The sequence below is a fragment of the Accipiter gentilis genome, chromosome 2, assembly GCF_929443795.1.
Source record: "Accipiter gentilis chromosome 2, bAccGen1.1, whole genome shotgun sequence".
NCBI classification, from domain to species: Eukaryota; Metazoa; Chordata; class Aves; order Accipitriformes; family Accipitridae; genus Astur; species Astur gentilis.
In genome coordinates this window covers 54,820,754-54,847,939 of record NC_064881.1, presented here as the reverse complement: position 1 = coordinate 54,847,939, position 27,186 = coordinate 54,820,754, and the positions used below count along the sequence as shown (strand labels likewise).

The 27,186-nt window shown below is 69.3% G+C and overlaps 1 protein-coding gene across 3 annotated transcripts; it reads right to left on the bottom strand.

The window, feature by feature from the left end:
- Positions 1–2,121: 2,121 nt before the first annotated feature.
- Positions 2,122–27,186, bottom strand: LOC126049761 (microtubule-actin cross-linking factor 1, isoforms 6/7-like). 3 transcript variants are annotated; one of them, XM_049826711.1, is made up of 39 exons: positions 27,086–27,186; positions 21,493–22,094; positions 20,687–20,857; positions 20,339–20,505; positions 19,146–19,305; positions 18,839–18,923; positions 18,095–18,336; positions 17,713–17,832; positions 17,427–17,534; positions 17,080–17,298; positions 16,603–16,806; positions 16,288–16,519; positions 15,880–16,106; positions 15,667–15,789; positions 15,149–15,250; positions 14,436–14,537; positions 13,773–13,928; positions 13,188–13,343; positions 12,155–12,352; positions 11,935–12,063; positions 11,501–11,671; positions 11,241–11,396; positions 10,734–10,940; positions 10,383–10,502; positions 9,850–10,019; positions 9,362–9,521; positions 8,864–9,061; positions 8,130–8,255; positions 7,599–7,742; positions 6,245–6,433; positions 5,851–5,965; positions 5,594–5,760; positions 4,967–5,129; positions 4,584–4,738; positions 4,425–4,499; positions 3,890–4,007; positions 3,481–3,668; positions 3,278–3,398; positions 2,122–3,056 (listed from the first exon to the last, which is right to left on the bottom strand). In XM_049826711.1, the coding sequence occupies exons 2-39, from the start codon at positions 22,051–22,053 to the stop codon at positions 3,010–3,012; spliced, it is 6,252 nt and encodes a 2,083-aa protein (XP_049682668.1). In that variant the 5' UTR covers positions 22,054–22,094; positions 27,086–27,186; the 3' UTR covers positions 2,122–3,009. The 3 variants fall into 3 exon arrangements, with proteins under 3 accessions (XP_049682668.1, XP_049682677.1, XP_049682686.1); XM_049826720.1 differs by lacking the exon at positions 13,188–13,343; XM_049826729.1 differs by lacking the exons at positions 18,095–18,336; positions 18,839–18,923.

Below are 27,186 nucleotides of genomic sequence, written 5' to 3'. Positions count from 1 at the left end.
GAGCTGTGGGAGCTGGGGCTCCGCACCCCAGGGCTGCAGGAGCTGCCGCGGCATGGGTTGGGGGTCACTCAGCAGGCTGGGACCCTCTGGGTTCACACCTCACTCTGCCCCCGGAGAGGGGACGGGAGGTATCTCGGGAGGGGTACACACGTCTGAGAGCGCTCCCCTCTGCCAGCCCCCAGGCATGGCCATTCACCCCCCAACCTGGCTGGGCTCTGTCAGGTGGGATGAAGCAACTGCTGCCAGTACATGGCTCCAGTCTGGGACTGGGGCACGCAGGGTGGGCCCGTCAGGTGGAGCACCCAGGGTTCCCACAGCTGGGACAAGCACTGGGGCGGTTGGGCAACAGGGTGGCACCTGCCTCCCGCTCCCTGCAGCGGGGGCCAGGTGGCTCCACAGGGTGCCCGCCAGTGGGAGGGCTGCTCCGCCACGTCACCGGAGACCCGTGCAACCCGGGTCCACCAGATGGCATGGCTGTGGTGGCTTGCGTCCAGGTGCCCAGCCATGATGGTGCCCATCTGGGGAAAAGCCTCCAGCCCTGCTCTCCCGCTGCTGCCTGCTTGCTCGCAGCCCCGGGAGCTGCTTATTGCAGCAAAGCAATGTTCTTGCAGCCATGTGGTACTCCTCTCCCAGTGCTGGCATGGGCTGTGACACGTGGAGGCTCTCCCAGGGCATCCCCAATCTGCACCACATCACCCTGATGGTGGTGCAGTCTCACCTGGACCCTGTGTCTCCATTCACGTGCTCCGGGGTCTGTGTGTCTGTTCATCATGTCCCCCCCCATCCCCGGCTCCAGCCCTGGGGAGGCTGCATTGCCAGGCTGTGCAAGCATTTTGCAAAAAGTTTGTGACTACATGCTGGCCCCCCCCCGCCTGTTGTCTTTGCTTCCCGGACCGGAGTCATTGCCAGGGGCTCTGGATGCAGCTGACACAGGCTGGTGGTGCCGGTGGTGCCGGGCGTGTTGCTCCAGCTGGGAGTGGTGGATGAGATTTCCATAGGCAGAGGAATGTGCAACGCAACTCGTCTTGGTCCCAGCCTGCGCCGGCAGCACTGTGTGGACCATCCCAGGACGTGTTGGCGGATGCTCTGCTCCATGGAGAGTGGTGGGGCTTAGCCCTGCTCTCCGGGGGCTGCTGGCAGTGCCAGCAGCAAAGGACCCCATCCCGCACGCAGAGCAGTTGCAGGGCTCCTCCGTGCGTGGACAGGGGACATGCCCCAGCACAGGCTCTCTGGTGCGTTTCCAGACCTGGCCCCCTTTGGCTGCTGTCTGATGCAGAAGTGTTTGTTCGGAAAAAAAATGAGTGTGGAGACAGTTTTAGGGGACAACAGTGCAGAAATGGGGCTGAAATCTACGAAGGCATGGCTGGCCAGCCGACAGGACCGAGATAAGGGAGGAGGCAGCTAGGCAAAGCCCCAGCCCTGCTGAGGAGGGGTATGGGGGGTCTTGGACTTCCCTAAGGCAGAGAGGTGCCGGGCAAGGGCTGTGCTGCTGCGACGCTTCGGAACAGTCTCTATACAGGAGGTGTCCCCACCTCCTGGAGTGGGGACACAGCCAGTGTCTCCAGCTGCCTCATCGCACCCCGACCTGCAGCCATGCCCCATCCCAGCTGCCCCAGTGTGGGACAGGGATGGAGGCACTGCTGCAGGAGACCACGTGGGCCGGGGACCGCGTGGACACTCCTGATGCCCTCATGGCTGTAGGGTGGCAGAAGGGCAGCCAGCACATGGGGATGGGGACACGGCATCTCCCAGTGCCACTCGCCACGGGTGGGGGCTCCCGTCCCCGGAGCGGAGGCACTGGGGCACAGCAGGAATCCCAGCAATGCTTTCCTCGGAAAGGAGGTAACAGGGTTCGCTGCCTGCTGGCACCCACTGCAACACCTTGGGGCTTGTCAGCTGCGGTTCTGGCGCCAGGCATCTCTGCCAGTGGCGCACAGATGGGGGCACACCCAGCCATGCCCGGCCACCATGCCAAGCCGTGTGCGCACCAACTTTGGTGATGCTACACCCCCCCGCCGCGCCGCACCACACCGCAGCACCCGGCTGCGGCAGCCCCTCGCCCCAACAGCGGGGTGAGCAGACAGACAGACTGCAGCAAGCCCCAGGTGCTCATAGAAAAAGAAACCTACTCTTTATTGTGGCTGGCAGGGCCATGCCCGGCCAAGGTTACATTCAGCTCTACTGCTGTCCGGTTAGCGGGGTGACGTGAGCATGCGTCAGCAGGGCAGGGGTCCCACCGCCTGCGGGTGCTACAGGCGGGACGGGGGCACGGGTGCGAGGGACCCCCCCCAGCCCGTGGCAGCCCCAGCCCTGCCGGGGTGGGGGGGGCAGGGGGGCAGCTGTAGCTGGGGCCCCGTGCACACACACCGAAAGCCCAAGGGGTGAGGGTTAGCACCAGAAACGGGGCTCTGCGTCCGGCGAGGGGCCCCGGTGCCCGGGTACTGAGCTCGGCCACCTCCCACCGGCGTGCGGGCAGCGGGATGGGGGGACCCCCCCCACCAGCAATGCCAAATGCCTGGGGGGCACCAGCAGCCACCCCGATGATGGCACGGGAGCCTGGGGGGAGAGGGGTAGGGCCCAGCCCAGGGGCGTCTGGGCTGCCACAGCCCTGGCTGACCCTACAGCTGCAGGATGCTCCCGGCAGCCTGCAGCTGCCCCGGGTGCTCGGAGCGAGCGGGACATCGGGGCTCGGTCCCCCCTCCACGCTTGCCTGGCGGAGCGGTGGGGTAGGGGGCCATGCCAGCCAGAGCCCGAGGGCAGTTTGGTGTGTGTCAGGGGATGCTTGCATATACGCTGGGACCAGATCCAGCGGGATCGGTGATGGACAGACAGCTCAGCCCTTGCAGGCGGGCGCCTGCTCGGGGGGCCACAGTGCTGGGCCGGAGACCCACAGGGTGCACGGCTGCGGCTTCGCCATCCTCCAGCCTCGGGGCGGGCGGCCGCCGGGGAGGAGAGTCCTGAGTGGGGCCGGCCGAGGGTGCTGGGTGCAGGGCGGGCGGCTGGGGGGACTCAGCGGCAGGGGCTGCAGCGCTCCGGGGGGGACCCTTCGGGCGGCTCTGCAAGGGCAAGGAAGGGCTGGAGTGGTGTGCGCTCCCCTGCACCGGTGCTCCTGGGACTGAGGGACAGCCCCACTGCCCTGCCCCATACCACCCCACCGACTCTGGCTCCCCTCTGCTTCCCCAGCCCCCTGCCCTGTGGGGCAGGCAGGGTGCAGCCTGCAGCAGGTTGCCCCGGGTGGGCAGGGGACCCTCCCCACCTGCAGCGGCACAGCCCTCACCTGGGGGTGCCACGGCCAGGCTCTCCTCAGCCGCGGTGAACTGCAGCTCAGCTCCGTCGGGCAGCAGGGAGCCGCGGGAGCGGGGGCACCGGTCTCCGGATCGCGTCCTCCGCAGCACCGACTGAGGAGGGAGAGAGGGTCAGCACCCGCAGCCATCGGGCTGGGGAGGTCAAGACTTCTGGGGGGGGCTCCCCAGCCCTTACCTTCCTGGCCAGGGGGCTGCTGGGGGCCGAGGCGCTGCTGTAGAGGCTGAGGCTGGAGTTGGAGCGGCTGGGGGACAGCACTTTGGAGGAGGGGGCCGACTGGTTCCCCGCACACTTGGCCGCGGCGGCCCCGAAGGCATCTGGGGACAGGTACTTCTCATTGATCTTCAGGTTGGTCCTTCCCTTCACTGGGGACAACAGAGGCGGTGAGCGGGGCTGGCGCTGGGGGTCCCTGCAAGTCCCCTGAGGAGGCTGCATCCCATATAGGCACCACCAACCCGCACGGCCCTGTGGGTACCCTGCCCGGGGAACAGGGACGCCTCCCATGCCGATGTCAGGGCTCTCCCAGGCTCAGCCGGCTGCAGATCCGGCTGCACGCCGGCACCCGGCGTGGGACAGCCATACCCACCTCTGCAGGGGTCGTTCTTCACCAGGAACTCGTCCAGCGCGATCCAGCCCCCGCCGACCCGCACCATCAGGGTGCTACGCAGGATCCGCACCATCCGCAGCTGCTGGGACTCCCCAAACTGCGGGAGAGAGGGGTGTCAGGGCAAGGCGGGGGCTTGGGGGGGCGCGGTTTGGCAGGGCTGGGAGCCAGAGAAGGGCACCAGCGCAGGTACCAGCGCCCAGAGCTGCCTGTCACCGGGCCGTCGGGTCCCTCACAGTCTCTCTGTCCCCACCAGCACTGCCCTCCCTGCCACGCCACAGCATGCAGCGTCTGGGGCCAGGGATCCCACGGGACATGGGGAAGTGCCCTCTTCCCGCTGCTGCAAAGCATCTGGGGCAGGGAGCCACAGCACACGGGGGGCTGCAGGACCTCTGCATGGTGCAGGCTGTGTATGGGTGTTGGAGCAAGCCCGGGACCATGGGGTGGGGAACCATGGGGGGCCACTGGGGACCCGCAGCAGGGCAGGAGGCAAGTAACGGTGTTGGTTGGCACTTACCCGGTACCTGTTGGCGCTGATCTGCTCCACCTGGAAGCGCTTGGCACAGTTGCACTGGGCCACCTGCCTGTTCACCTGGGGACAGCATGCTCAGCTCAGACCCACGGCAGGGCCCCCCACCCTGCCCGGCCCCAGGCACCGTGGCTCCCCCCACCGTACCTCGTCCTGGATCTGGTCGGCATCGGCGGTCCGGCGCAGCGGGTCCCGGTTGGGGTGCAGGGTGCTGACAAACTCGTAGTAGTCGATGAAGCCGTCGCCATTCATGTCGAAGATGCTCGCCACGGCGTTCATCTCCAAGACGTTGGTGGGGAACTCTAGGGAGGGAAGCGGACCCTCAGCCTGCCATGCCCTGTGCCAAGGCCAGCTGGCACCAGCACCGAACCCTGGCCCCCCTCCAAGGGGTATCCCAGCTGGCAGACCCTGTCCCTCCCCATCCCTGCTAGCACTGTCCCACCTCTCCCCGGACTGCCCTTTCTTGAGTTCTCAGGGGGAGGGAATCCCTGTGGGGTGCACCAGCCCACCCCAGCCCCGGAGGCACTCACTGGAGGAGAGGACGCTCTCAATGAACTCCCGCTGGCTGATGCGGCCGTCCTGGTCCCTGTCAATGCCTCGGAAAACATCCAGGACACGGGACTTCATTTGGCTGATCCACTGCATGTATCGTTTTCTCCAGACCCCGAAGTCAAAGTGAGCAAACTCCTCCAGCTCAGAGAGGCACAGATGGGAATTAATGCACTGGCAGGAAAGCCCCCACCCACCCACCCTGAGCCCCCCCATCACATCAGCCTGGGTGACCACGCTTTGCCCCATGTTCAGGCTCAACCCTGCTGCCGTGCAGCCAGCCAGCTCCCAGCCCCGACCCCACTGAGGCTGGCAAAGGGGTCTCTGCCCAGGACCCCCAGATCTGGGTTGCAAAGGGGAGCCACAGGCTGAAGCAGCCGGCTCTTGGCCATTGCGGGTGCGCCCACCCCTGCCTGCAAGGATGAGCAGGGACTCCTGGCTACAGGAACGGGGTTTGGGAAGGCTCCTGGGTGCTGTCTGCTCCATCCCACCAACCCTAGGGACCGTCCCCATCCGCATCCGACCCAGGGCCAGGGGTCTGGCCAGCAGAAGACGAGACCAGCTGCCGGCACCCACCGGGGCCGTGGCACCACCAGGGCTGCCCCTACCTCTCGCAGGCGCTGCAGGGCCGTCTCCAGCCGGTATTGCCGGTCCAGGGCCAGAAGCCAGAGCTGCTGCCAGCGGTGCAGGAGCTGGGCCATGAGGGGCGTCTGGGGCTCCAGCCCCCCGAGCGGCACCACCGGCGCGCCCTGGGCCTTCCCCGTGCTGCGACGACCTGCAGCCGGTGGAGACGGGCGGTGAGGGCACAGCCAGCGGTCCTGGGGCACAGCACCATGCGGCACAGGGGGCAATGGGGGGGTCTTACGTGTGGCTAGTCGGCGGGCAGCCGGTGGGCCCAGCTCCGCGGCCAGCTTCCGCTTGCAGCTCTTGGTGACCTTCTCCACGTCGGGCTGCTTGCGGTTCAGCTCCTCCATGAACACCTGCCACAGAGCACCGGCACAGCTGGGGCAGGGGGCTGAAGCCGGGAGTGTAGCCACCCATGGACCAGCCCTGCTGCCCCCCCATTCCCCGCGACCCTCCTGCATCAGCAGCCCTTGCCACAGACCCAGTGGGCTTGGGCTGTGGCTGCTGCCGTGCATGAAAGAAGCTGCTGCGTCGTTGCTGCATGCACAAGCTGCACCCACGGCCTCAGCCTGGTGCATCCAAAAGTCCTCCGTGGGTTTAAGCCGAGGTGGGGAGCTGGGCGGAGGGTCCCTTACCGTGTGCTGGGCATTGAGCTCCTCCAGCTGCTCAGCCTCCTCCGGCAGCGGCTCCTGGTCCCGCAGGCTGAGCGCCTCCTCGGCGGCCGTGATCCAGTCGATGAGCTGGGCCATCTCCTCCCGCTCGGCCGCAAGGCTGGCCGTCTGCGCCTGCAGCCGCTCACCCTGCTGCTGGGCCCAGCTCAGCACCTGCAGGTACGGCCAGGGGAGCTGGGCCATGGGGGCTGGCGGCAGGGGGGGTCCACGGGGCCAGCTGCCCCGCTGTGGACCCCTGTGTCTGCAGCCCCAACCAGGCACTGCGGGGCCATTGCTTCAGGGCCAACGAGTGCCTGCATGGGGAGCCACGGTGCATCCCTGCCATGGGGCAGGCACACGGATCCCTGGCCAGCAGACGTAATGACTACGGGGCAGGAATGTGGGGCAGGGACGGGGATGCTCCATGGCCCACCCATGATGATGGCGCAGGACAGAGTTCCTGCTGGGCAGTTGGGGCAGGGCTGACAGCGCTGACCCTCATGTGCCGAGGGGCCTTTGCAGCTCTCGGGTGCTGCTGCCGGTGCTTTGAGCACCGGTCCTCGGACCATCCCTGCGGGCAGCAGCCAAACATACCAGTTTGCCAAACAGTACCGAGGTCTGAGCTGGTGTGGACATGCTGGCTGCCCTCGCAGAGGGGCTGTGCCGCATCCTCGCTATCTGGGGAGCGCAGGGCAAAGAAGGCAGCCCTGGGGGCGGCAGGACCCTGGAGCAGATCCAGATCAGATACCGAAGATCTCTGCTCACTAAGGGCTTTGTGAAGATGAGGGATGGGCCCAACCCGTCAGACCCGTTCAGGGAGAGCCCGGAGTGCTCTTGCCTGCAAACCAACAACGCCAGAAAGCCTCCGAGCTGCTGCGGGAGTGGGGTCTGGGGTGGAGATCCCCAGGACACTTCTCCCTGGGGACTCCCTGCCTGGGCTGCATGGCATCTGCCGTCACACAGGAATGAGCCACCACCATCCAGGTGGGACCACAGAGGCCCCAGGGGACCCCCTGTGTGGCTTCAGGATGGGGGAGCAGGGGTGGGAGCAAGGGGATGGCCAGGGCTGGCCAGGGCAGTGCATCCCAGCAGCTCACGGGGGGCCAGGTCTGCGCAGGAGGAATTGAGCAAGGGCCGGCTGGTCGCTGGCAAGACCAAGACCCTCTGTGTTAGCCAAGGAGAGAGCCAAGCACCCCCAGCTCCCCACAACACGCCGGTCAGGAGAGCTGCACCAAAGAGGCACCGGCGGTGGGAATGGCATGGGGCCGTGCTTGTCCCAGGCGCGGGTGCAGATCTGCTCCCCACCCAGGGAGGGATGGAGAAGGGGTGCCCAGCTCACCTCCTGGAAGCGGCTCTTGGCGACCGTGACCCAGGACTTGATAGTGATGACAGAGTCCGGGTGGCAGGTGGAGAGGATCTCCTCCCCCAGCGAGGTGATGCACTCCAGCTCCAGCTGCTGGCACTGCAGGGACTTCATCAGCTCCTGCGGGAGGGCATGGACCGTGGTACTGCCGGGTCTCAGCCCCCTGCACCCCACTGCACACCCCAGCGCCGCAGGGACCAGCCTCCACCCAGCCGGGTGTGCAGGCAGCAGAAGGACGCTGAGCGGAGTGAGCACAGCCGCTGAGCATGGCTGTCTTTGCATGGGGTGCTTGGGACCCCAAATCTCCACACCTCAGGGTGCTTAGGGCTCCAAACCCCGTGTCTTGGTGTGATGGGGCCCAACATCCCACGTCTTGGTGTGGCGCACCCCACACCCTAGCAGGGGCTGGCTGAGCCCAGCAACGGGACGTCCCGGGGCAAGGATGGAGCCACCCTGGAGGTGGGGGCTGGTGGGGGGTAGTGGGGGCTGGCAGGAACAGGCACTGACCTGCAGCTGGTTCTGGCACTCCTGCACGGCCAGCTCCTCCTCGGGGAAGACGCCGTACTTGAGGGTTTTCTCCGACTCGGAGAGGCGACCCAGGAAGGAGTGCACCAGGGTGTGAAACTCCTCCGCCTGCCACAGATAGCCAGGGACCTGCTCAGCACCCACCTCGGCCAGACCCCGAGCCCCCCAGCCAGACCCCGAGCCCTGCAACTGCCGCTCCTACCCAGGGCCAGACAAGCACCCAGCGCAGGCAACTGGCTGTGCAGCTCCAGGCCCCCGAGGGAGAGCTGCTGCCAGCCCCACTCAACTGGAGAGGGGATGCTCTTCACCCCAGCTTGGCACCTGGGACACAATTTCCCCTGACCCCCATCAGTCCCTCCCCATCGAGCAGGGCACCCTGCAACACACAGCAGTCCTGCCCTGGGCACCTTGCACGCAGGCACACCTGCAACAGGGTGCCAGCCTGGCACCCAGCCACGGCACCTTGCGACACAGCCCCGCAACGTACAGCCACCCGCCACCCGGGCACCCCACGCAGCACCCTGCAGCACAGCCACACACAGAGCCCAGGCACCCCATGCAGCACCCCATGCAGCACAGCCGCACGCAGTCCCGGGCTCCCCACATGCCCACGGCCACCTGCAGAGAATGCACCGGCTGCAGACCCCGACCTTTGCGCGGGCAGGCCCTGGGCCAGCTGCTGCCCCTCAGCCACCCCTGGCTTGACTGGCTCTCACCTGCCGGAGCGCAGCTTCCAGCCGGGCCTGCTTGGAGACGGAGAGCTTGCAGACCAGGTCCCACCGGGTGCTCAGCTCCTCCATCTGCTTCTGCAGCCACTGGGAGTCGACGCTGCTGCTGCCACGGGTGAGGTCCCGCACCGAGCGCTTCAGCATCTTGATGCAGCTGGCTCGCTTGCCCAGCTCCTTCTGGAAGACCTGAGCAGGAGAGGGCAGGGGCGGGTGAGAGATGCCGGGGAGTCCCAGCACCCTGCCTGGCCCCCGTTACTGTGCAGGACTCCCATGCACCCCAGGCCCCCTTGCAGCAATGGGCTACACGGGACGCCCCAGCACCGCCCCAAGGACTGGGAGCGCAGGCTTAGGTAAAGCAGGGGCTGCTCCGGTGGGCGAAGCCCCATCTTGCACCTGGCTGGTGTTCTGCCCTGGGACGGAGGGTGGGCAGGGCTGGTGCGGAGCCCAGGGCTCCCCAGGGGCCAATGCGGGGCTGGGGACACCCACCTTGTGCTTGTCCATGAGGTCACCCACCAGGTCCCGGTCCCCTCCGACAGGCACGTCCTCGCTGAGCTGCGGCTCAGCCCGGTACAGCCAGTCCATGAGGGCCTGCAGCGCATCCGTGAACTTGCCCGAGAAGAGCAGGTTCTCCTCCAGTTTGTGCTGCCTGCGAGGAAGGGTGCAGGCAATGCCAGCGGTGCCCAGGTGCCAGGGCTCAGCCCCGTGGTGCAGGGAACGGCCGCACCATGGGGATCCCAGCAGCGCAGCTGTTAAGTGCCTGGGCTTGCCTATAGCTGGGGATGGATCCTGGCTGTGCCACCAGGGGCCAGAGCTCACTGGAGCTGGGGCAGGGGGTCCCGAAGCAGGGAGCGGGATGCCCAGGGAGGAAGGGCAATGCCATGCCCCCCCGCCTGGGACCTGCATAGCAAGCAGAGCACAGGCATCCCATCCCATCCCACCCCATCCCATCGTATCCCATCCTGTCCCTGCCTCACCTCTCCACAGCCCGGCTGCACAACGCATCCCAGCGCTCCTTCAGCTCCCCCAGCAGCTCCTCCAGCGGCTGCAGGTCCTCGGGGAGCCGGGCTCTCTCCCGCAGCGCCCGCCCGCTCCGCAGCGTGGCTTCATACACCGGCCGCTTCGAGCGCAGCACCTTCTGGAAAGCCTGTGGGCAGAGGGGGTGAGCCCATCCAGACCCCCAGGACGTGGGTGCCGGCTCCAGGGCAGGTGGGCTGGGGGGAGACTCCTGCCTCCCCGAGTGCCGCCGGGCAGCTTGGAGGGCCGATGCCCCTTGGCCAGAGGCTCCCCTGCCCCAGGTCTCCTCAGAGATGGCCCTGGAAAGGCACCCGACTGCCGCGGCACTGAGTGCATCGGCGCGCTGCTGTCCTACTGGGAGCTGGGAAGCCCCTTCCCCTGCCGCCCCACAGCCCCCAGATCTGCTCCCCACTGCCCATGGCTGGGCAGCCGCCCCTGCTGGGACCCGCCCCCCCCTTCTCTGCAGGGCTGGGGAGTGGGACAGGGCCCCCACCTTGTGCTCAGCCAGCTGGCACTTGATCTCCTCCTGGCTCGTAGCAGTGTCCTGCGGCACCTCCAGGCTCTGCTCCACCTCATCCATCCAGTCCAGGAGCAGCCGCCGGGACTCGCTGAACTGAAACGGAGGGGAGGGGTGCGTGGGGGGAGCCTCGTGCACGAAGCAGGGGCCAGGGCGACCCAGGCGATGAGAGCCACAGCAGCTACACAACAGAGCTGCACGGCCCGCGCACCACCACAGCGCAAACCGTGTGCCAGTGTGGCATGGTCCCCGCGCCGGAGCCGCACAGCCCCTGCACTGGCACAGCTCCTCGCAGGACCCGCGTCCCCCAGCACCGCGGCCAAGTACCTGCTTGGTGCGCTTGCGTGCCTCCTCCAGCGCCGCTCCTCGCTCCGACGTCCGCTGGAGCACCTTGCTCAGCCGCTCCCTGGCCGTCAGCACCAGGTTCTGGATGACGGCACCGTCCTGCTTCCTGCTGAAGTCTTTCAAGCGAGACGCGACAGCCTCCAGGCCGCTGAGCTTTTCCCCGTGGGCATTCGCCTCCTTCACCAGGGCCTGCAGGAGAGCAGAGGTGGCTAGAAGCACACAGACAATCCCAGGGCAGGAGCAGAGCCTCCGAGTGCAGCCCGCACCCGGATGGGGTGCAGATCCAACTCGCTCTGTTGCTGCAGGGAGAGATGTCCCGCTGGCAGCCCGGGGGAGATTTCCCCTACCGGTGCCGCTGCCAGTGCCACATGGGACCCCCTCCGGGCAGACCCCAGCCCCGTGGAATCCACCTGGCATCGGGGCGTGCTGCCGGAGCACACCTGGGAGGCAGGCGGGAGCAGGGGTCATGCCGTCTCAGCCTGCACTTGCCTTGTGCTCCTGGATCTGCGCGGTGACGGTGTCCAGGACGAAGCTGGGCGGTGCGGGGGAGCCGAGGAGCTCCTCTGCGTGAGCCACCCAGCGCAGCAGCTCCTGCATGGTGCCGTGAAACTCGGTGGTGACCGTCAGCCCCTCGGCCAGGCGTTCCTGTGGGCAGAGCGGAGGCACTGAAGGCGACAGGCACCCGCAGCCCCCAAAGCCAGGGCAGGGTTGGGACCCCTGGACAGGCAGGATGCTCCTGCCCCGTGCACCTTCCTCTCCTGGGCCTCGGCGTGGACGCTCTCCCACTTCTGCTCCAGGATGCGGAGGCTGTGTTCGGTGCTGCAGGGCCGGCCGGCGCGGCAGGAGGCCAGCAGCCGCTGCAGCCGCTCCCGCACGCTGCTGTACGCCTCCTGCTTGGACTCCATCTCCTTGCATAGCTCCTGCCGAGAGGCCGCGGGCAGCCCCGGGGTCACTGCCCCGCACAGAGATGGAGACAGGGACGGGGATGGGGAGGGCTCCCACTCTGTCCCAGGGGAGCTGGAGGGGGCAGGAGGGGTCTGCCCGGTCAGGTAGACAAGAAGGCAGAGAAGGGTCCCAGCATCTCGGTGCAGAGAGGGGAGGATTTGGGGTACACGCACACCCCCAAGGGACACTCAGGGACAGCCCTGAAGCAGGGGGAGGCTGGCAGAGCCCCGGTGCTCACCAGGTGCGCGGTGAGCTTCTCTTTGGTGGTGTCCGGGTGGCCCCATGCCGGCTTGGAAAAGAAGAGCTGCAGCTCCACCTGCTCCAGCCACTGCAGTAGCTCTGTGATCTCCAGGGTGATGTCCTGCACCTGGGTACGGCGCGGGGGCTCAGCGCTGCCCATGCCAGCGGGCAGCACCGTGGTGGGCAGCTCCGGCATGCAGGTGCACGGTGCCCCGTACCTGGCTGAGGTTGTTCTCCAGCTCCAGCTGGCGGCTCTCGGTCTCACTCTGCACCAGGTCCCAGCGCTGGTTGAGCTGCTGCAGGCTGCGCTGGAGCCCCTCCACGCTCTCCCCCAGGCTGGAGAGCAGCAAGCCCTGCCCAGCCTCGTTGACGGACTGCACCGTGCGGGCATGGGACATCACGTCGTTCCTCAGCACCTAGGGACGGAGAACCGTGTTGCAGACGGCACCCCAGCCGGAGCGCACAGCATCCCCAGCCAGCTACATGGTGCAAAGCCCCTTGCCCCAGGCACCCGGGCCACCTTTGCTGGCCATGTCAATTGCCACTGTGGCACCGGCAGCCCTGCAGGGCTGGGGTCCGGGGAGTGCCATGCCAGGGGAGGATGGCACCCAGGGATGCCCTAGAGTCGGCACCCTGGCTTTTGGCCTCAGAGTGGCACAGGGCAGGTGTGAGGCACCAAATTTGCCACTTTGTGGCAGGGAGGTTGCTGGGATGGGGCACAGAAGAGGCCAGGGCCACCCGTTGTTGCGCCGCTCCCCCGGCCACGGGGCTGGCCCGCACCTCACAGCACCTCGCCTGCATCAGACGCAGTGTGAGCGTGCCCAGGCAAGGACAAGCAGCTCCGGGCTGGCCACAGCCTCGGCTGCCTCCCGGCAGGCGTGGAAACGGCTCATTCCTTCCATGTTGTCACCGCGGGAGGGGATGCGTTCTCACACCGCCCGCCCCAAGCCGCAGCCTGCCCGACCTGGCTGCCGTCGCCCGGGGACTCGATGGCAGCGCTGGGAGGAGGGCGCCAAACCGCCCGGGATGGGGACGGGCAGCAGCATGCAGCCAGGATGCGGCCCCGCAGCAGGAGGACCATGACCAAGACCTCCTGTGCCATGGGATGCAGTGGCACTGTGCCACGTCCCCCCCCGGGGGACACCCCCATGAGGACGCCTGGCTGTCGGAGCAGGCGGCCGATGGCCAGGGCAGCAGTCGGGCAGCCTGGGACACGGGATGCAGGCAGCACCCTCCCGCTGCCGCCCTCACCTTGTGCTTGGCCAGCTCGATCTCGCAGCTCTGCAGGTCGAGGCGCAGCAGCGTTGGGCCCTGCAGCTGCTCTGCGGTGCGGGACAGCCACTGCAGCAGCTCCTCCAGCTGGTGCTGGAACTGCCCCAGGCCCAGCAGAGCTGCCTCCAGCTGGTGCTGTCCCGGCAAGGGTGGAATTGGGCACATGTTTGGTGGGAGCAATGGCAGCCCCAACGACGCGCCCAGCTCTCGCATGGCCCCACGCACCGCAGGGTACTGTGCACCCAGTGCCTGCCTGCATGGCCCCACGCACCCACCTGGCACCACGCACCCACCCGGCACTACACACCCACGTGGCACCCCATGAACCTGCACAGACCCCACGTACCCACACGGCATCCCATGCACCCACACAGCGCCCACATGGCACCTCATGCACCCACCCTGCCACAGCTCTCGCCTCGTGCCGGTGCCAGATACAGTCGACAGTCAGGTGCCACCACCACTTCCCAGAGCCCCCAAGCCCCTGTGCCTATGACAGCAGCGCCCACCCAGCCCTGCCCCATGCCCGGGATTGCCCCCGCACCAGCCAAGCCCCCTCCCTACCTGGCGGCTGACGATCTCCTCTTCCAGGTGGTCCCACCGCTGGCGGAAATCGCTGAGCGGGGCCGGGGGGTCCCCCTGCCCCGCGGCCCCCAGACTGGCCTGGTGCCGCAGGCTCTCCACATCCACCTTGCACTGGTAGAGCTCCCTCTTGAACTCCTGCGGGGCAGTGGTGAGTGGGTGACCCCCAGCCCCACACACAGACAGGGGTCTGCCGTGCCACCAGGCATGGCACGGCATGGCACCGCATGGCACGGCACGGCAGATCCAGGCCTGGTTTAGCACAGTACAGCATGGCACATCACAGCACGGCGTGGCATAGCATGGCAGAGCTGGGTCTGGCACGCACTGCTTGTTTTGGCACGGCAGGGCACAGCATGGCACAGCTTGGCACAGCTTGGCACGGGCACCTGGGCACAGAGCTCCTCCTCGTGGAGAGCTGGGAACCCTACCTGCTCAGGGCACCTTTGCGGGGGGGGGGGGGCCAGGATTTGGCCACCCCGGGCAGGACTTGGCCACCCAGCGCCCACCAGTGCCATGGAGGCACCAGCACGACCCAACACGCCACGCTTTCATCCCACTGCTGCCCCAAGCACCCCGCTTGCCCCCCACACTGACCCACACCTGACCCCAGGGCTCGGGGCCCCATCCTGCAGCACAGCCCACCTTCAGCTCTGCTAGCTGCTGTTGCACCATGTCCAGGTCCCCGCCGACGAGGAACTCCTCTGCGATACGTAGCTCAGCCGTGTCCAGCCACTCGAACAGCCGCTGGGGACAGAGAGGGACCGTGGGGCCGGAGAAGGTGGGGGGACCCAGGCCCCCCAGCCCATCCCCATCCGTGTCCCCGCATGCCGGACACGTCAGCCATGCCAGGCCTCTGGGACAGCTGTGTCCCTGGGGGAACAAACACACTCACCCCCACGCTCTGCAGCCCCATGGCCAGGAGTGGGGCTGGGACCCGCCGTGGTCCCCAGGGAGGGCTGGAGCACAGGGCAGGAGGATGCTCCAGCCCCATCCCCACCGAGGGGAACCTCGATGTGGGCATGTCACACTGGGGCAGGACACAGGCACGGCCAGCCCCGCTGCCGCCTGCCCTACAGCCCCACCAGCCCCAGTGCCCACCCAGGCCAGCCAGCCCCCCAAACCAAGGCAGCAGCCTCATGGCCCTGTAGCCCAGCTAGCCCCACATCCCTATACTCCTGCACAGCCCTGCTCCCCAGCCAGCCCCACTGCCGGGTCCCCCCTTTAGCTGTGCCCAGGGACCACCCCGAGTGGCCCAACGGCCCCTCAGACCCCTGGGCGGGGATGGGAGGGTGACACAGGTAGCGGGGCAGGCCAGTATGCGGGGTGTCTGCCTGAGCGGACCCCCAGCACCCCACCTGCATGGTCTCCTGGTAGCTGACGGACGCCTGGAGCTGCTCCTCGAGGCGGGCGTACCGGTCCGTCCACACCTTGTTCAGGCTGTGCCAGGAGGAGTAGAGCTGCGGCAGGGCGCGAGGGTCAGCGGCACCGCGCGGGGGGCCGGGCACGAGGGTCTGCAGCACCGCGCGGGACACTAACGCACGGGGTGCAAGGGGCAGCGGCACCGCGGGGGGGGTCAGTGGGCACCAGCACAGGGTGCAAGAACCAGCCAGCCCCACCACAGGGTGCAAGGGATGGTGGGCACCGGTTGCGGGGTGCGAGGCTTGGCAGACACGCGGTCCCTTGTGCAGGGACGCCAGCCTGGGACAGCCACCCTCCATCCAGCCCAGCCCGGGGACATCCAGGGGACGCTGGCTCTGGGAAGCAATGCCTGCCCCTTCTGCAGGGTGCAGCTGCGGCTCAGCTCCGGGGACACCCCCATGCCCGCGAGCAGCATCCCCACATCCCCGACCCTTGCTGGACCCACACCACTCACATCGTCCAGGCTCTTGGTGACATCGGGCTTGTCAGGGTCCCCACAGGAGGACATCAGCTCCACGCCCAGGCTGCCCAGTGTGTCCAGCTCACCCTGCAACGAGTCGATCTCCTCTCGCAGCGCCTGCGGGCCAGGAGAGGGGGAGCTCGGTGATGCCCGTGCCACAGGGCTGCCCGTGCCGTGGGGCTGCCCGCCAAGCTCCCAACCCCGTACCTGCAGGGTGCGGAGCCGTGTGCGGATGGCCTCTGGCTCGCCGCCGGCCTCTTCCAGCCCCAGCACCAGCTGCTGGGTGTCACTCAGCGTCAGGGCCAGCTCGGAGAGACCGTGCCAGAAGCGGTCGGCCAGCGCCAGCAGCTCCCGCAGCCAGCGCTCCTGCTCCTGGCAGCGGCCCCGCAGGCAGCCCCACTGGGACAGCAGCTGCGCCGTCCGCTCCTGGATCCCTGTGGGGCACGAGAGGGATGGGGGGTCAGCCTAGGGCCCCTCAGGGTGCTGCGAGGGACCCGGCATCCTGACACAGCCCCGAACAGGGACATGGCCCCGCCGGGATGCCCCGTGTGCGGAGATGCGATGCCGTGCATGCGCACCCGCCTGTGGGGCCGTGCCTGCCCCTCCGTGCCGTACCTCTGGCAGCTGCATCGGAGTTTGCTGCCTGCATGCTGGCCAGCAGCTCACTGCCCTGCGCCTGGATGGTCTCCAGAGCCACCCCCAGCTTCTCCAGCTCGCCCAGGGCCAGGCTGTTCTCGCGGATCTGCTCCCGAAGGTGGGCCGCGTCGCCGCGGACGGAGGGCTGGCTCTGCAGGCGGCTCTGCAGCCGCTCCAGGCATTCCAGCAGCAGGTCCATACGCTCGGTCAGCTGGGGAAGGTGCGGGGGGACCAGCCCGGTCACTTGAGAGGAAGCCCCAGGGGACACCAGACCCCCCGTTGCCGGTCCCGTACCTGGCTGTAACGCGGCAGAGCATCCTCCAGCAGGGCAGCTGCCTGGCGCACGCGTTCGCGGATGCGGCCATACTGCTCCTCCGCCTCCTGCCAGCGCTGCTGGAATGGGGCACCCTGCTCCGGGCTCAGCTCCACCAGCTGCGCCGAAACACGCTGCAGCTTCCCCATCAGGGGACGGTGCTCTGCGATGGCCTCCCGCAGGCACTGAGGGCAGAGGAAAGGCCGTGGGCACGTGTGGGGCCAGGTCAGGGCACGTGGGGATGTGCCCTGGTGCACCCCAGCACTGCCTTGGCTCTGCTCCCAGCGCACGGTACTCCTGCATGCTGGGTGCCCCAGCGCAGCAGTCCCTGCAGCAGTGCCACCTCCATCCTGTCGCAGACCGCAGGCTGCACCGCCGCGTCTCTGCTCCCGACCCCGCATGTCCCTGCCTTCACCTTCTCCTTCCCCGTGCCCTGGCTGGGGCCACCCTGCCCTCACCTGCAGCAACGCCTGCTGTTCCTTGAAGGCCTCGTAGCTGATGGCGTTGGGGGAAAGCTGCACCCCGACGACCTGCGTCTCTTCCAGCCAGGGCAACAGCTCCTCGTGGGCCTCGGAGAACTGGGCGAGCAGGGACTGGGCGTGCTCCAGCTGCACGGCGCAGGCTCCGCTGCGCAGGAAGAGCTGCTCCGTGCGCTCCCGCAGTGCCTGCACCGAGGGCTGTGGAGACGGGCAGCTCACCGGGGTGCTGGGGACATGGGGCACGGCCGTCCCCTGGTGCAAGCGGGCCCTGCCGTGGCAGCATCCCACCCAGCACCCACCGGTGCAGCCCCGGCATGGCCGCTCACCTGGAGGTGCTGCTGCAGGGGCTCGGGGCAGGAGCGGAGCAGCGGGTCCGAGATCCCCAGCAGACGCTCCGCCAGTCCCCGGTGGTGCAGGATCTCAGCGGAGAGCAGCTGGAAGACAGAGGCGTGTGGGTGCCAGGTCCTGCAGAGACGTCGGCAGGTCCACGCACGCGTGACTCGGGGGTCAGTGCAGGAGCCCACCGGAGCGGGAACACAAAGCCAGTGTCCCCGGGGAATTCTGGGCACCCCTTTGGGGTGTGGGTACTAGCGGTCAGCGCTGCAGACCCACCTTCTGATCGGAGAGCTGTGAGCGGAGGGCCTGGGCATCCAGCTGCACCCGGCCAATCTCCTCCAGCCGCTCGCCGAGCCCAGCCAAGCGGGTGAGCTGGGAGTCCAGGATCTGCTCAAACTGCAGCAGAGAGGAGAGACATCAGCTGTGCCAGCAGGGTGGACACGTGCACTGGGGCGGCCTCTCTGGGACAAAGACCCCCCTGTGTATCTGCTGCTGGTCAGCGCGTGGGACCTTCTGCCATAATCTGGTGTATCCCATCCAGCCATGTCCCTCCAGACCCGACTCCCCTGTGCCTCCTGCTGCAGGCAGCAATGCTGTGGGGCCGGGGAGCGGTGAAGGGGGCAGAGGGTGATGGTCCCCAGAGCCCCATGTCCCGCACCTTTTCCCTGTCGCTTGTGCTGACCGGGGGCTCCTGGCTGCCGTGCTGGCTGTCCCAGGAGGCCAGCTCCTTCTCCATGCGGCCCAGCCAAAGCGCCAGGTCCTCCTGGGCAGTGCCCAGGCGGGACGAGGCCTCCAGGGTCTGCCCCAGCCGGTGCATGGTGTCGGCGCTGCTCTGGCCCACGATGAGATACCGCATCCTCAGGGACTCCATCTTTTCCTGTGCCAGCTGGGCCTCCTCCCCTGCGGCAGCACCGTGGCTGGCATCAGTGCCGCTGCAGCCACTGTCCCCGGGGCCGGGGACCGGCCGCCCTGATGCCTTCCCTTCCCCATGATGGTCACTCTGTCCTGATCTCCCCCTGCGCCTGCTCCTCCTCTGCTTCTCCTGGACCCGGCTCTGGCCCCTCATCCCCATCACAGGCAAAATTCAACTCCCCGGCTGCCCCCGCGGCCAGTGCACCCCATCCCACCATGCCCCTGACCCCCATGGGCCAGGCTCTCCCCTGGCCCCTCTCCATCCGACAGTATGCTGTGTGCCCCATCAGGTGATGCCGTGCCCCCACAGCCACCGGTGGGGAGCAGCGCACCCCGAGGACACCCAGCACCTGGGGGTCCCCTCGCCGGGCTGGGCTGCTCCCTTGCCAGGCTGTGCCTTGGTGCTGGCACAGCCCAGGGCAGCAATCGTTGCCTCCCACATCCCGTGGTCCCGACTCTGCGGCCACCACTTCCAGCCAACCCCACTCGCCTGTCACCATCTCCAGGACCCGCTGCCCGCTCTCCAGGGTGCCGTCCAGCTCTCCCAGCCGGCTGCGAATGTCCTCGCAAAGGGCCTGGGGTGAGAGGCTCCCGTGGCAGCGACTGCTGCGGACGCCGCTCCCCCCGTCCCCGCTGCACCCACGGGTGTCCCCCCGTCCCCACCGCCATCCCCAGCCCTCCCATGGCCCCACTCACAGCTCCCCCTGCCTCACCATGCCCCGCTCACCCTGCCCGCCCGGCTGACCCCTGCCACGGCGGGTGCCCGAGCCCACCCCGCACCCAAGTCCGGCTCCGACCTGGGTTTGCCGGTGGGCGTCCTGCACGCGGCTGACGCAGCCGTTGGCGCGCCAGAGCTGGGCCAGCTGCCGCTCCGTGGCACCGAGCCACTCCTGGAAGGAGTCCACAGCCTCCTGGAAGTCCTGTGCCGCTGGCAGGATCCGCTCCAGGCAGCCATACCTGCGCCGGGAAGGCTGGGTGAGCCAGGGAGAGCAACGGCCTCCAGCCTTGCGAGTGCAAGACAGAGATCCTGGCTGGAAAAGCCTCCTCTCCCCCTGCCACCAGGGCTGGGTGCCCAGTGCCCACATCCGGGATGCCCCTGCCCTGTGCTCCCCACCCCAAATATTCCCACCCTGAATGCGAGGGATGAGGCGAGGCCAGCATCCCCCACCCAGCCCCGGCGGCACCACGAGCATCCCGAGGACAGGCTGCAGGTGTCCTGGGCTGAGGGTCCCGCTCCATCCCAGCAAGGGCTGGGGACACGGGGACACAGGATGAGGCAGCCCCTGCCAGGCTGTGCCAGCCCCAGCCTGGTTCCATGACCCTGTCCGCTGCACGGCAGGATCCCCCCTGCCCCGGCATCAACCTGCCAACCAGGCTGGGTGCTGGCACGGCCATGCTGGGGCATCTGGCCGCGCTGCTCCGCTCCAGGCCCAGCAGCACCCCAGCAAGCTCTCCTGTCACCTGTGGCAAAGGGCCGGCTCTCACCCCAGTGCTCCAGGGCCTCGTGCCAGACCAGCTGCAAAGCCACAGACCCACTGACCCCGGGGCCAGGAAGGAGGATTGAGATGTGCCGAGACCCTGGCCCAAAGCAGAGCCCTCGCCTGCCGCTCTGCGCAGCGCATGCTGGAACCACACCGGACCGAGCCCCTCACTTGCCAGCGGCGGGGAGGGCCAGGCAGTGCAGCGAGGCGATGGTGCATCCCCGGCTGGCAGAGCCCCGGGGGGCTGCAGGGACTAACCCTGCACGGCTGGAGGAGGTGCGGTCTGCGGGACACGGTGCAGCCCCGGCATGTGGGATGAGGATGAGGATGGGGACGGTCCCTTTGCCGGGGCAGCCCCAGCACGAGAGGGGCAGAGCACACTGCTGCTGCATGGAGGGATGGCTGGGGTGGGTCACGGCACCACAGCCGGCTGCTGGCTGTCGAGACAGCCTGTGTAGGCAGGGATGGGGCTGCCGACCCCGCTGAGGAAGGTCTTAGCCCTGACCCACCTGGCTTCAGCCTCCTGCATCAGCTTGCCCCACTTCTCCCCGAGGCCAGAGAGGCTGCCGCTCCCCTCGGACACCAGCGTGCCAGAGCCATGTGCCGGTGGCACGGGTCTGTCCTGCAGGACGAGCTCCACCCGCGGCCTCCGCTCCTCCAGCAGCCGCTTCAGGAGCTGCAAGGCAACGGGGCACGGTGCTGTGCCGGGGATCCCCCCTCCCTCCCGCACCGTCTCGGCACAGCCCGGTGCCGCAGGCAGACAGCCGGCAGCCCCAGAACGGCCGCTCTGCCCCCGGCCCCCTAATCCCCGGCTGGAGAGCGGCGTGGGTGGGACGCGCCAGCCCGGATCTGCTGACCTTCTGCTCCTCCAGCTGGGCCTTCGCCACCTTCACCTCCGCCGAGGGCGGCTTCTGGTTGCTCACCAGCTCCTCCATGTCCGCCACCCAGGCCAGCAGGCTCTCCAGCGTGTCCTGGGCTCGCTCCGTGCCCGCCGCCTCCTCCAGGACAGGGACAGCCCGCAGGGACACCTGGGGAGAGAGGTGGCTGAGCCGCCCAGGCGGGCGGAGGGCAGCCGTGGGGCAGCCGTGGGGCTGGAGTGAACCCCTCCATGCCACTATGCCCTGTCGGGGAGGCGATGCCAGGGGATGGCGGGACCTGGCCCTGCCCAGGTCCCCCCTCGTATCCCCTTCTCGCCGCATCAGCAGGGCTGTGCCGAGATGGGCTCCCTAGAGACCAACGCTCCTCCTCGGGGCCAAAGGACCAGCCGCTGCCCGCGGGCCTCCCCAAAGCAGGGGCTGCGCACCCCAGGCACGCCCCATGCCATGTGGACCCCCTCCGGACACGCAGCCCCCACCAGCTGCGGCAGAGGGGAGGGGGTCAGCCCCATCCTCCGGCACCCATCTGGGTGCCCAGCGCCGACCCAAAGTGCTGGGGTGGTCGGGGGTGCCGTCGGCCCTGCCCGTACAAGGGCACCGTGGGCCGCGCACACCGGCCAGCGCATGGGGCGCAGACCCCCATGGCGCAGGAGAGCCCCACGCGAGCCCCAGCCAAGGGAGACAAAGGCTAAGACTCGCTTGCGGAGACAAGTGTGCCAGCAGAGCAGCCCCGCGGCATGGGGCCGACGCAGCATCTTCAGCGGCGAGGGTCCCTGCCCGGCAGTCACCTCTGCGGCATCTGTGTGTCCGGAGCGGCCACCGGCCGCCAGCTCCCCGGCGCGCTCCGTCAGCACTGTGACCGTCCGGGTGACCAGGGGCTCCCCGCCCTTCTCGCCAGCCGGGTACTCGGTCACCTCCACGATCTCCGTCACGATGGTCTCGGTCACCTCTGTCACCTCCGTCACCTCCCGGGTGGTGACGGGTTTCCAGGACCAGGCGCTCCGGGGGGCGCTGGCCCGGGGGGGTGTCCAGGCTGCGCCCCCCGCCTGCCCCTGCCCCTTCAGCGGGACGCAGGCTGTGCTCCCGTTCTGCACCGCCACCTCCGACAGGCTGCGCTTCAGCACGGGGCTGCCCGGCCGGCTCCGGCCGGCACTGGGTACTGGGCTCCAGCCGTTCTCCACCGGTGCCGGCGGCTTCTCCAGCGGCCCCGGCCAGGCCTCCGCGATGCTTCTGCCGGGCGACTGCCCCGCGTCCAGCCCCAGGTCCCGGAGCTGCGGCTCCCGGAGGAGCTCCTCCGACTGCCGGCTCTTCTCGCCCAGGCAACTGGGCCGGCTCACCGAGTTCCCCATGGCACAGGCACGGGCGCCGGGCCCCCGCCTCAAATCCCGGCCTGAAACAAGCCAGGAGGACGCGCGTTATCGGAGCCACCGCAAGGCTGCACGGCGCCCGGACCCCGTCCTGCACCCAGGGGCACCCTCTCCCACCCCCGCTCCCAGCTGCGCCTCTGCCCTGGGCAGCTGCAGGTGCTGCCCAAATTCCTGCACAGGCTTTGGGGGGTCCCAGCCCTGCCCCCCCCCACACCCCGAGCAAAGGGCTGCTGAGAGCCGGGGCCCTGGGGACAGGCGCTGGCCATCACCTAGGGCCAAGTGGAGGGAGGGGACCCCGAGGGATCCGTGGCTTTGCCACCCCTCGTCTGGCAGCGTGTGGGGCGCGGGTCCCTGCACGGCAGGCGCGCGTCTCCGTAACAGACATGTAAATGACGGGTACCGGGAGGCAGCGCAGGGCGCCCAGCAGACAGGCAGATGCTCCCGACCGGCATCGCTTTGTGCCATTAGATTAACTCGGAGGCCAGCAGAGCCGGGAGAAAAGAGCCATCTGTCTGCTGGGCCTGACAAAGGCGGCCCGGGGATCTGCTGGGGGGAGCGGGGCTGGGGGCCATCCATCTGGGAGCACCCACCCAGCAGGCAAGCAGGCAGGCCGGCAGGCTCCCCACCCTGCCGCAGCCATAAATCCCCCGCGCCACCCGGCAGGACCCTCCCACGCCAGCGCCCTGCCAGAGCCCCGCCGCAGCCGCACCGCTGCCTGCGCCCCGACCCACCGCTGCCTGCGCCCTGACCCACCGCTGCCTGCGCCCCGACCCACCGCCCAGACCCCGCACCTGGGTGTGCACACCCCCGTGCACGTGTGCACACACAGACTCCCACATGTGCACACACACCCATCTGCACCCACCCGCGCCGGGTCGGTGCACCGACAACTCCCTGCCCCCAGGCTGGGGCTCTGCGTGTTCGTGTACCCCTGCACCCCACTGACCCCTCTGCTCACACCCCTCCAGCTGGGCATCCCACCCCCGGTGTGGGCCTGGGTGCTGCATGCACCCACCAAAGGGCCGCGCAATGTGCATGGTGCACACACGCTCCACACATGTGCACACGCTGCAGCGGGACTGCACACACACACACACACACACCCCCCCCCAAACTGCTGTGCCGCACACGCGCTGCTGCCGCACACCCAGCAACAGGCAGAGACCCCCGCACCACCGCACGCCTGCATCAACAGGGTGACACGCGACGTGCAAACATGCCCACGTCAGCTGCGTGCACATGCAACAGGAGCGCACGGGGGCCAGCCTGCTCCACGCGTCCGCGCGTCCGCAGCGGCTGTCGCACCCCGGGGCACGCACTCCCGCGTGGAAGCGTGCATGCACCAAGCCCCCCGCACACACGCCACGGCACACGCCACGGGCAGTCCTCGTGCACGGGGTCACCGTGCACACTCACGTGCGCCTGCGGCTCACGGCGGGGCCCTGACACGCACACACAGCATCACTCAGCCCCGGCAGCATCCCCGTCACCCCCCCCCCCCATCACTCGACCTGCATGGACAGGCTCCCACGGGGCAGCACGGGTGGAGGGCCACGCTAGGGCCACCGGGCCCGTGAGGCGAAGGGTGATTTGGGCAGACCCCACACCACACGCTCTGGGGGCATCGCCAGCCTCTCCCCCTGCTCCCCTATCCCCCCCCACCCCGGCAGCCAGCTCCGGCCGCGGGGACACGGTGCAGCTGCCCCCGGACACGCTGCCCCCGTGGCGGGCAGGCAGGCAGGCAGCGGCCAGGGTACCCTGCCCGCAGCCCTGCCCGCAGCCCCCACCCGGCTCGGCCCCACGCACCCTCCCCGCCCCCCCCCCCAGGTCTCGCTCGCCGACCCTCGGCAACCCCCCCGCGCAGGGTCCATGGACACGGGTGGGCACGGACACGGACACGGACCGGAGCTGCCCCAGCACCCCCCGCCCCGCCGGGCTGTCCCGGCACTCACCCCTCGGAGGAGCCGGGCGTCCATGGGGCCGGGCGCGGGAGCGGGACCGGGCCGGACCGGGGTGGGGGGGGGGGCTCCGCCGCCGCCGCCGCCCCCGCTACCCGCCGCGCCACCGGGCCATGGCGGGGGACGAGCCGGCGGGCGGAGCCGGGACGCGGGGTGGGTTTGGGGGGGGCCCGGCTCGGCCCGGCCCGGCCCGGCCCGTGCGGGGCGGCGGAGCGGAGCGGGGCGGAGCGGGGCTCGGGCCCCCGTTACCGCCGCCCGGGCATCGCCCGCCCCGGCCCCGCCGCCTTTGTGCGCTGCGCCCCGCGGCCGGGCGGTGCGGGGGGGGGGGGGGGAACGGGACGGGGATGGGGACGGGGCGGCCCCGGGCAGCACCGGGCGGGCTGGAACCCACCGGCACGGCACTGCACCGGCTCGGCACGGCACGGCTCGGCAGGGCTGACCTCGCCGCACACACACACACACACACACACACACACCCGCCGATACAATACGGCCGCCCGCGTTAACTCTTTGCTCGCTGAACGGCGCCGTTACCGGGGAAACCCCCGGGGACTCGCAGCCATCCCGGGCTGGGGGAGGGGAGCGGTGCCGTTCCCACCGCCCGTCCCGCACGGCGCTGACCCCGGGGGGGGGCAGCCCGGGCACCCCCCCCACACACACACACCCCACCTGCCACCGCCCGCACCTGCCCCGGCACCGGCACCGGGAGGCCAGGATCCGTCCCTGCCCCGGGCTGTGCCTGCCCCGCAGCCGTGCCCGCACCGCATCCCCTGCCTGCCTGCACCCCCAGCCCTATGGCAGCACAGCCCCACGCCGGCACAGCCCCTCCAGCTCTGCACTTGCACCCCTCCGGGGTGCACTGACCCCCCCATCCCACCCCGGCTCCAGCTCCCCGCCCCCCCGATCATGGCGCTGCTGTGGTCACGTTGGGGGTACAGCCCCACTCCCCAGAGGTTTTGCGGGCGCAGGGGGTCCTCGGCCAGTCTCAGCAGAGCCGTGGCTGGCCTGGGCTGCAGAGATGCTACAGCAAAGCCCACCGCCCGCCTGGCCCCGAGAGCCCTGGTCCTCCAGGCATGGAGCACAGGGACCACCTCCTGCCCCTGTCCTGGATGCAGGAGGGACTCGGGTTGGGGGGGGCAAGGGGCTGCCAGAGGTGCCAGGGTGGGGCTCTGCTCCTGCCCGGGGTGCACGTGGCACAAGCCCCATCCTCGGCCTGCCTGGCCCCAGCTCCGGCACAGCGGCCCCCAGGGTGGGGGGGGTCCCTGCCCCGCACAAAGGAGCGGGTGCCCCTCTCCGGGCCCCGGGGAGCGCGGGGGGCCGCTGCAAGGAGCGTCGCGCTGCCTTGATGGATGGGGCTCCCATGGGATCTCCTGAAAGCAGCAGGCGGAGGGGCCGGGGGGCTTTGTCTGCTTGGCTGCCAGAGACGCTGCAAGGAATTAGCATAACCCGGGCTCTCCTGCGGCACCACACCATCTTCCCCGCTTGGCTTTGGCGCCTTCCCGCCGGCGGCAGCGAGGAGCTCAGCACCCGGCGCTGGATCTGTGCGTGGGCGCCCTGCCGAGCCACGGGCTCCCTCGGGGGCGTTCTGGGCGTCCCCAGCTGAACCGGGCCAAGCAGGCAGGACCTGGGCCTGGCTGATGGTGCTGAGCACCTGGGCGCTCCCGGTTGCCTCTGTGCCGGGGAAGATGCTGCCCCACTAAGCTCCACAAAGAGGGGCTGGCCTGGAGGGGGGGGGCTGCTCCCCTCACCCATCCTCGCCCACCACCCGAGCCCCATGGCTCAGTCCACCACCTCCAGCAAGCAACACAGCTCCCGCCCTCCTCCCTGCCACCCCACGGGGGGCGACGCACGCAGCTTGGGACCCCTGGGCTCAGCTACTGCACCAGCGTGGCACCCCACAGCACCCGGCCGGGACCCCACGTGGCAGGGGCTGGGCAGGGGGCAACGAGCCGGCTCCTTCGACGGAGCTGCTCGCTGCCTCCCGCCCCGCGCGCCTGCCGGGAGCTCGCCTGGCACGCTCCGCAGCCCCAGGTACGGGGCTGGGGGTGGCGCGGGCGCCCCGGGCAGAGGGAGCCCAGCGCAGGGCACTGGGCGAGAGCGGTCGGCTGGAATCCACAGCCTCAGATCCCGGGAGCCGGGTGGGTTTCTCCTCGGCCTCGGCTTTGTCTGCGCCGAGGCCGGGATGAATGGCCCTTTCAGTTTGTGCTGTCATGTGTGCGGAGGGAGCCCGTGTGCTGGCCAGGCCCGGAACAAAAGGAGCCGGCGAGGGACTGTTCGCGGGGCGGCGAGGAGGGGCCGGACAGGGCAGCCCCCGCTGCGGGTGCTCCTGCTGCAGCTCCTTGCAGATGGGGTGGCGGGAGCCGGCGGCCTGTGCTGGCCGGAGGCTGGAGCAAGGACGTGCTAGCGCTCCCCCGGCTCCTTGCAGGGGGGCAGCAAACAGAGGGGCACACGAGGTCTGGGCAGCAGGGACACCCCTCGTGTGACTGCACACCCCTCGCCTGGGCAGGGACTTGGCTGCACACACCTTGCATGGCTGCACGCCCCGTGCACAGCTGCACATCCTGTGCATGGCCCCATGCATGGCTGCACACCCCATGCACAGCTGCACAGACCCCATACATGGCTGCATGCACCACCCGGGCCGGTGGAGCCATGGGACATGGCTGAGCCCAGAGCAGAAGGTGGTCCTGCCGCCAGCGGGGCTGCAAGGCAGCGATGCCACAAGTATGGGCAGGGCCACAGGTACTGCAGCCTCCGAGCCCACGGCAGCCGATGGTGGTATCAGCGGGGGACGGAGGCACGCCTGGGCCACGGACTGGGGGAGCACTGTCAGGCTGGGAAGCAGCAACTGGGGACACGGGACCCTGCCTGGCCCGTGGGTGTCACCAGCAGTTTTGCGGGGCCGTGCCGAAGGGTTTCCCAGCTGGCCACGGCCAGGCGCCATCCTCCCTTTATGGGGACCAAGACCTCACCAGCCTCGGTGGAGACATGGGCTGGGTCCTGCCTGGCTCTGAGCGGTTCTGCCGGCTGCCGCACACCCGGGGCGAGCCCGTTACCTGCAGGGCATGGCCAGGCTCCGGCAGGGCAGGCAGCCTCTTCTCCACAGCGTCCAGCCAGTGCCGCAGGGCCAGCAGCTGCTCATGCACTTCCAGCCTCC

Bases quoted from the DNA above. Each gene is read 5' to 3' on its own strand.
- LOC126049761 (XM_049826711.1), bottom strand. From the start codon at position 22,053: ATGGGGAACTCGGTGAGCCGGCCCAGTTGCCTGGGCGAGAAGAGCCGG. The intron at 17,535-17,712 runs GTGGGTCTGCAG...TCTGTCTTCCAG, and splicing joins CACAGCTCTCCGATCAGAAG to CTGCTCTCCGCTGAGATCCT. The intron at 17,299-17,426 runs GTGAGCGGCCAT...CCGTCTCCACAG, and splicing joins CCCTGCAGCAGCACCTCCAG to CCCTCGGTGCAGGCACTGCG.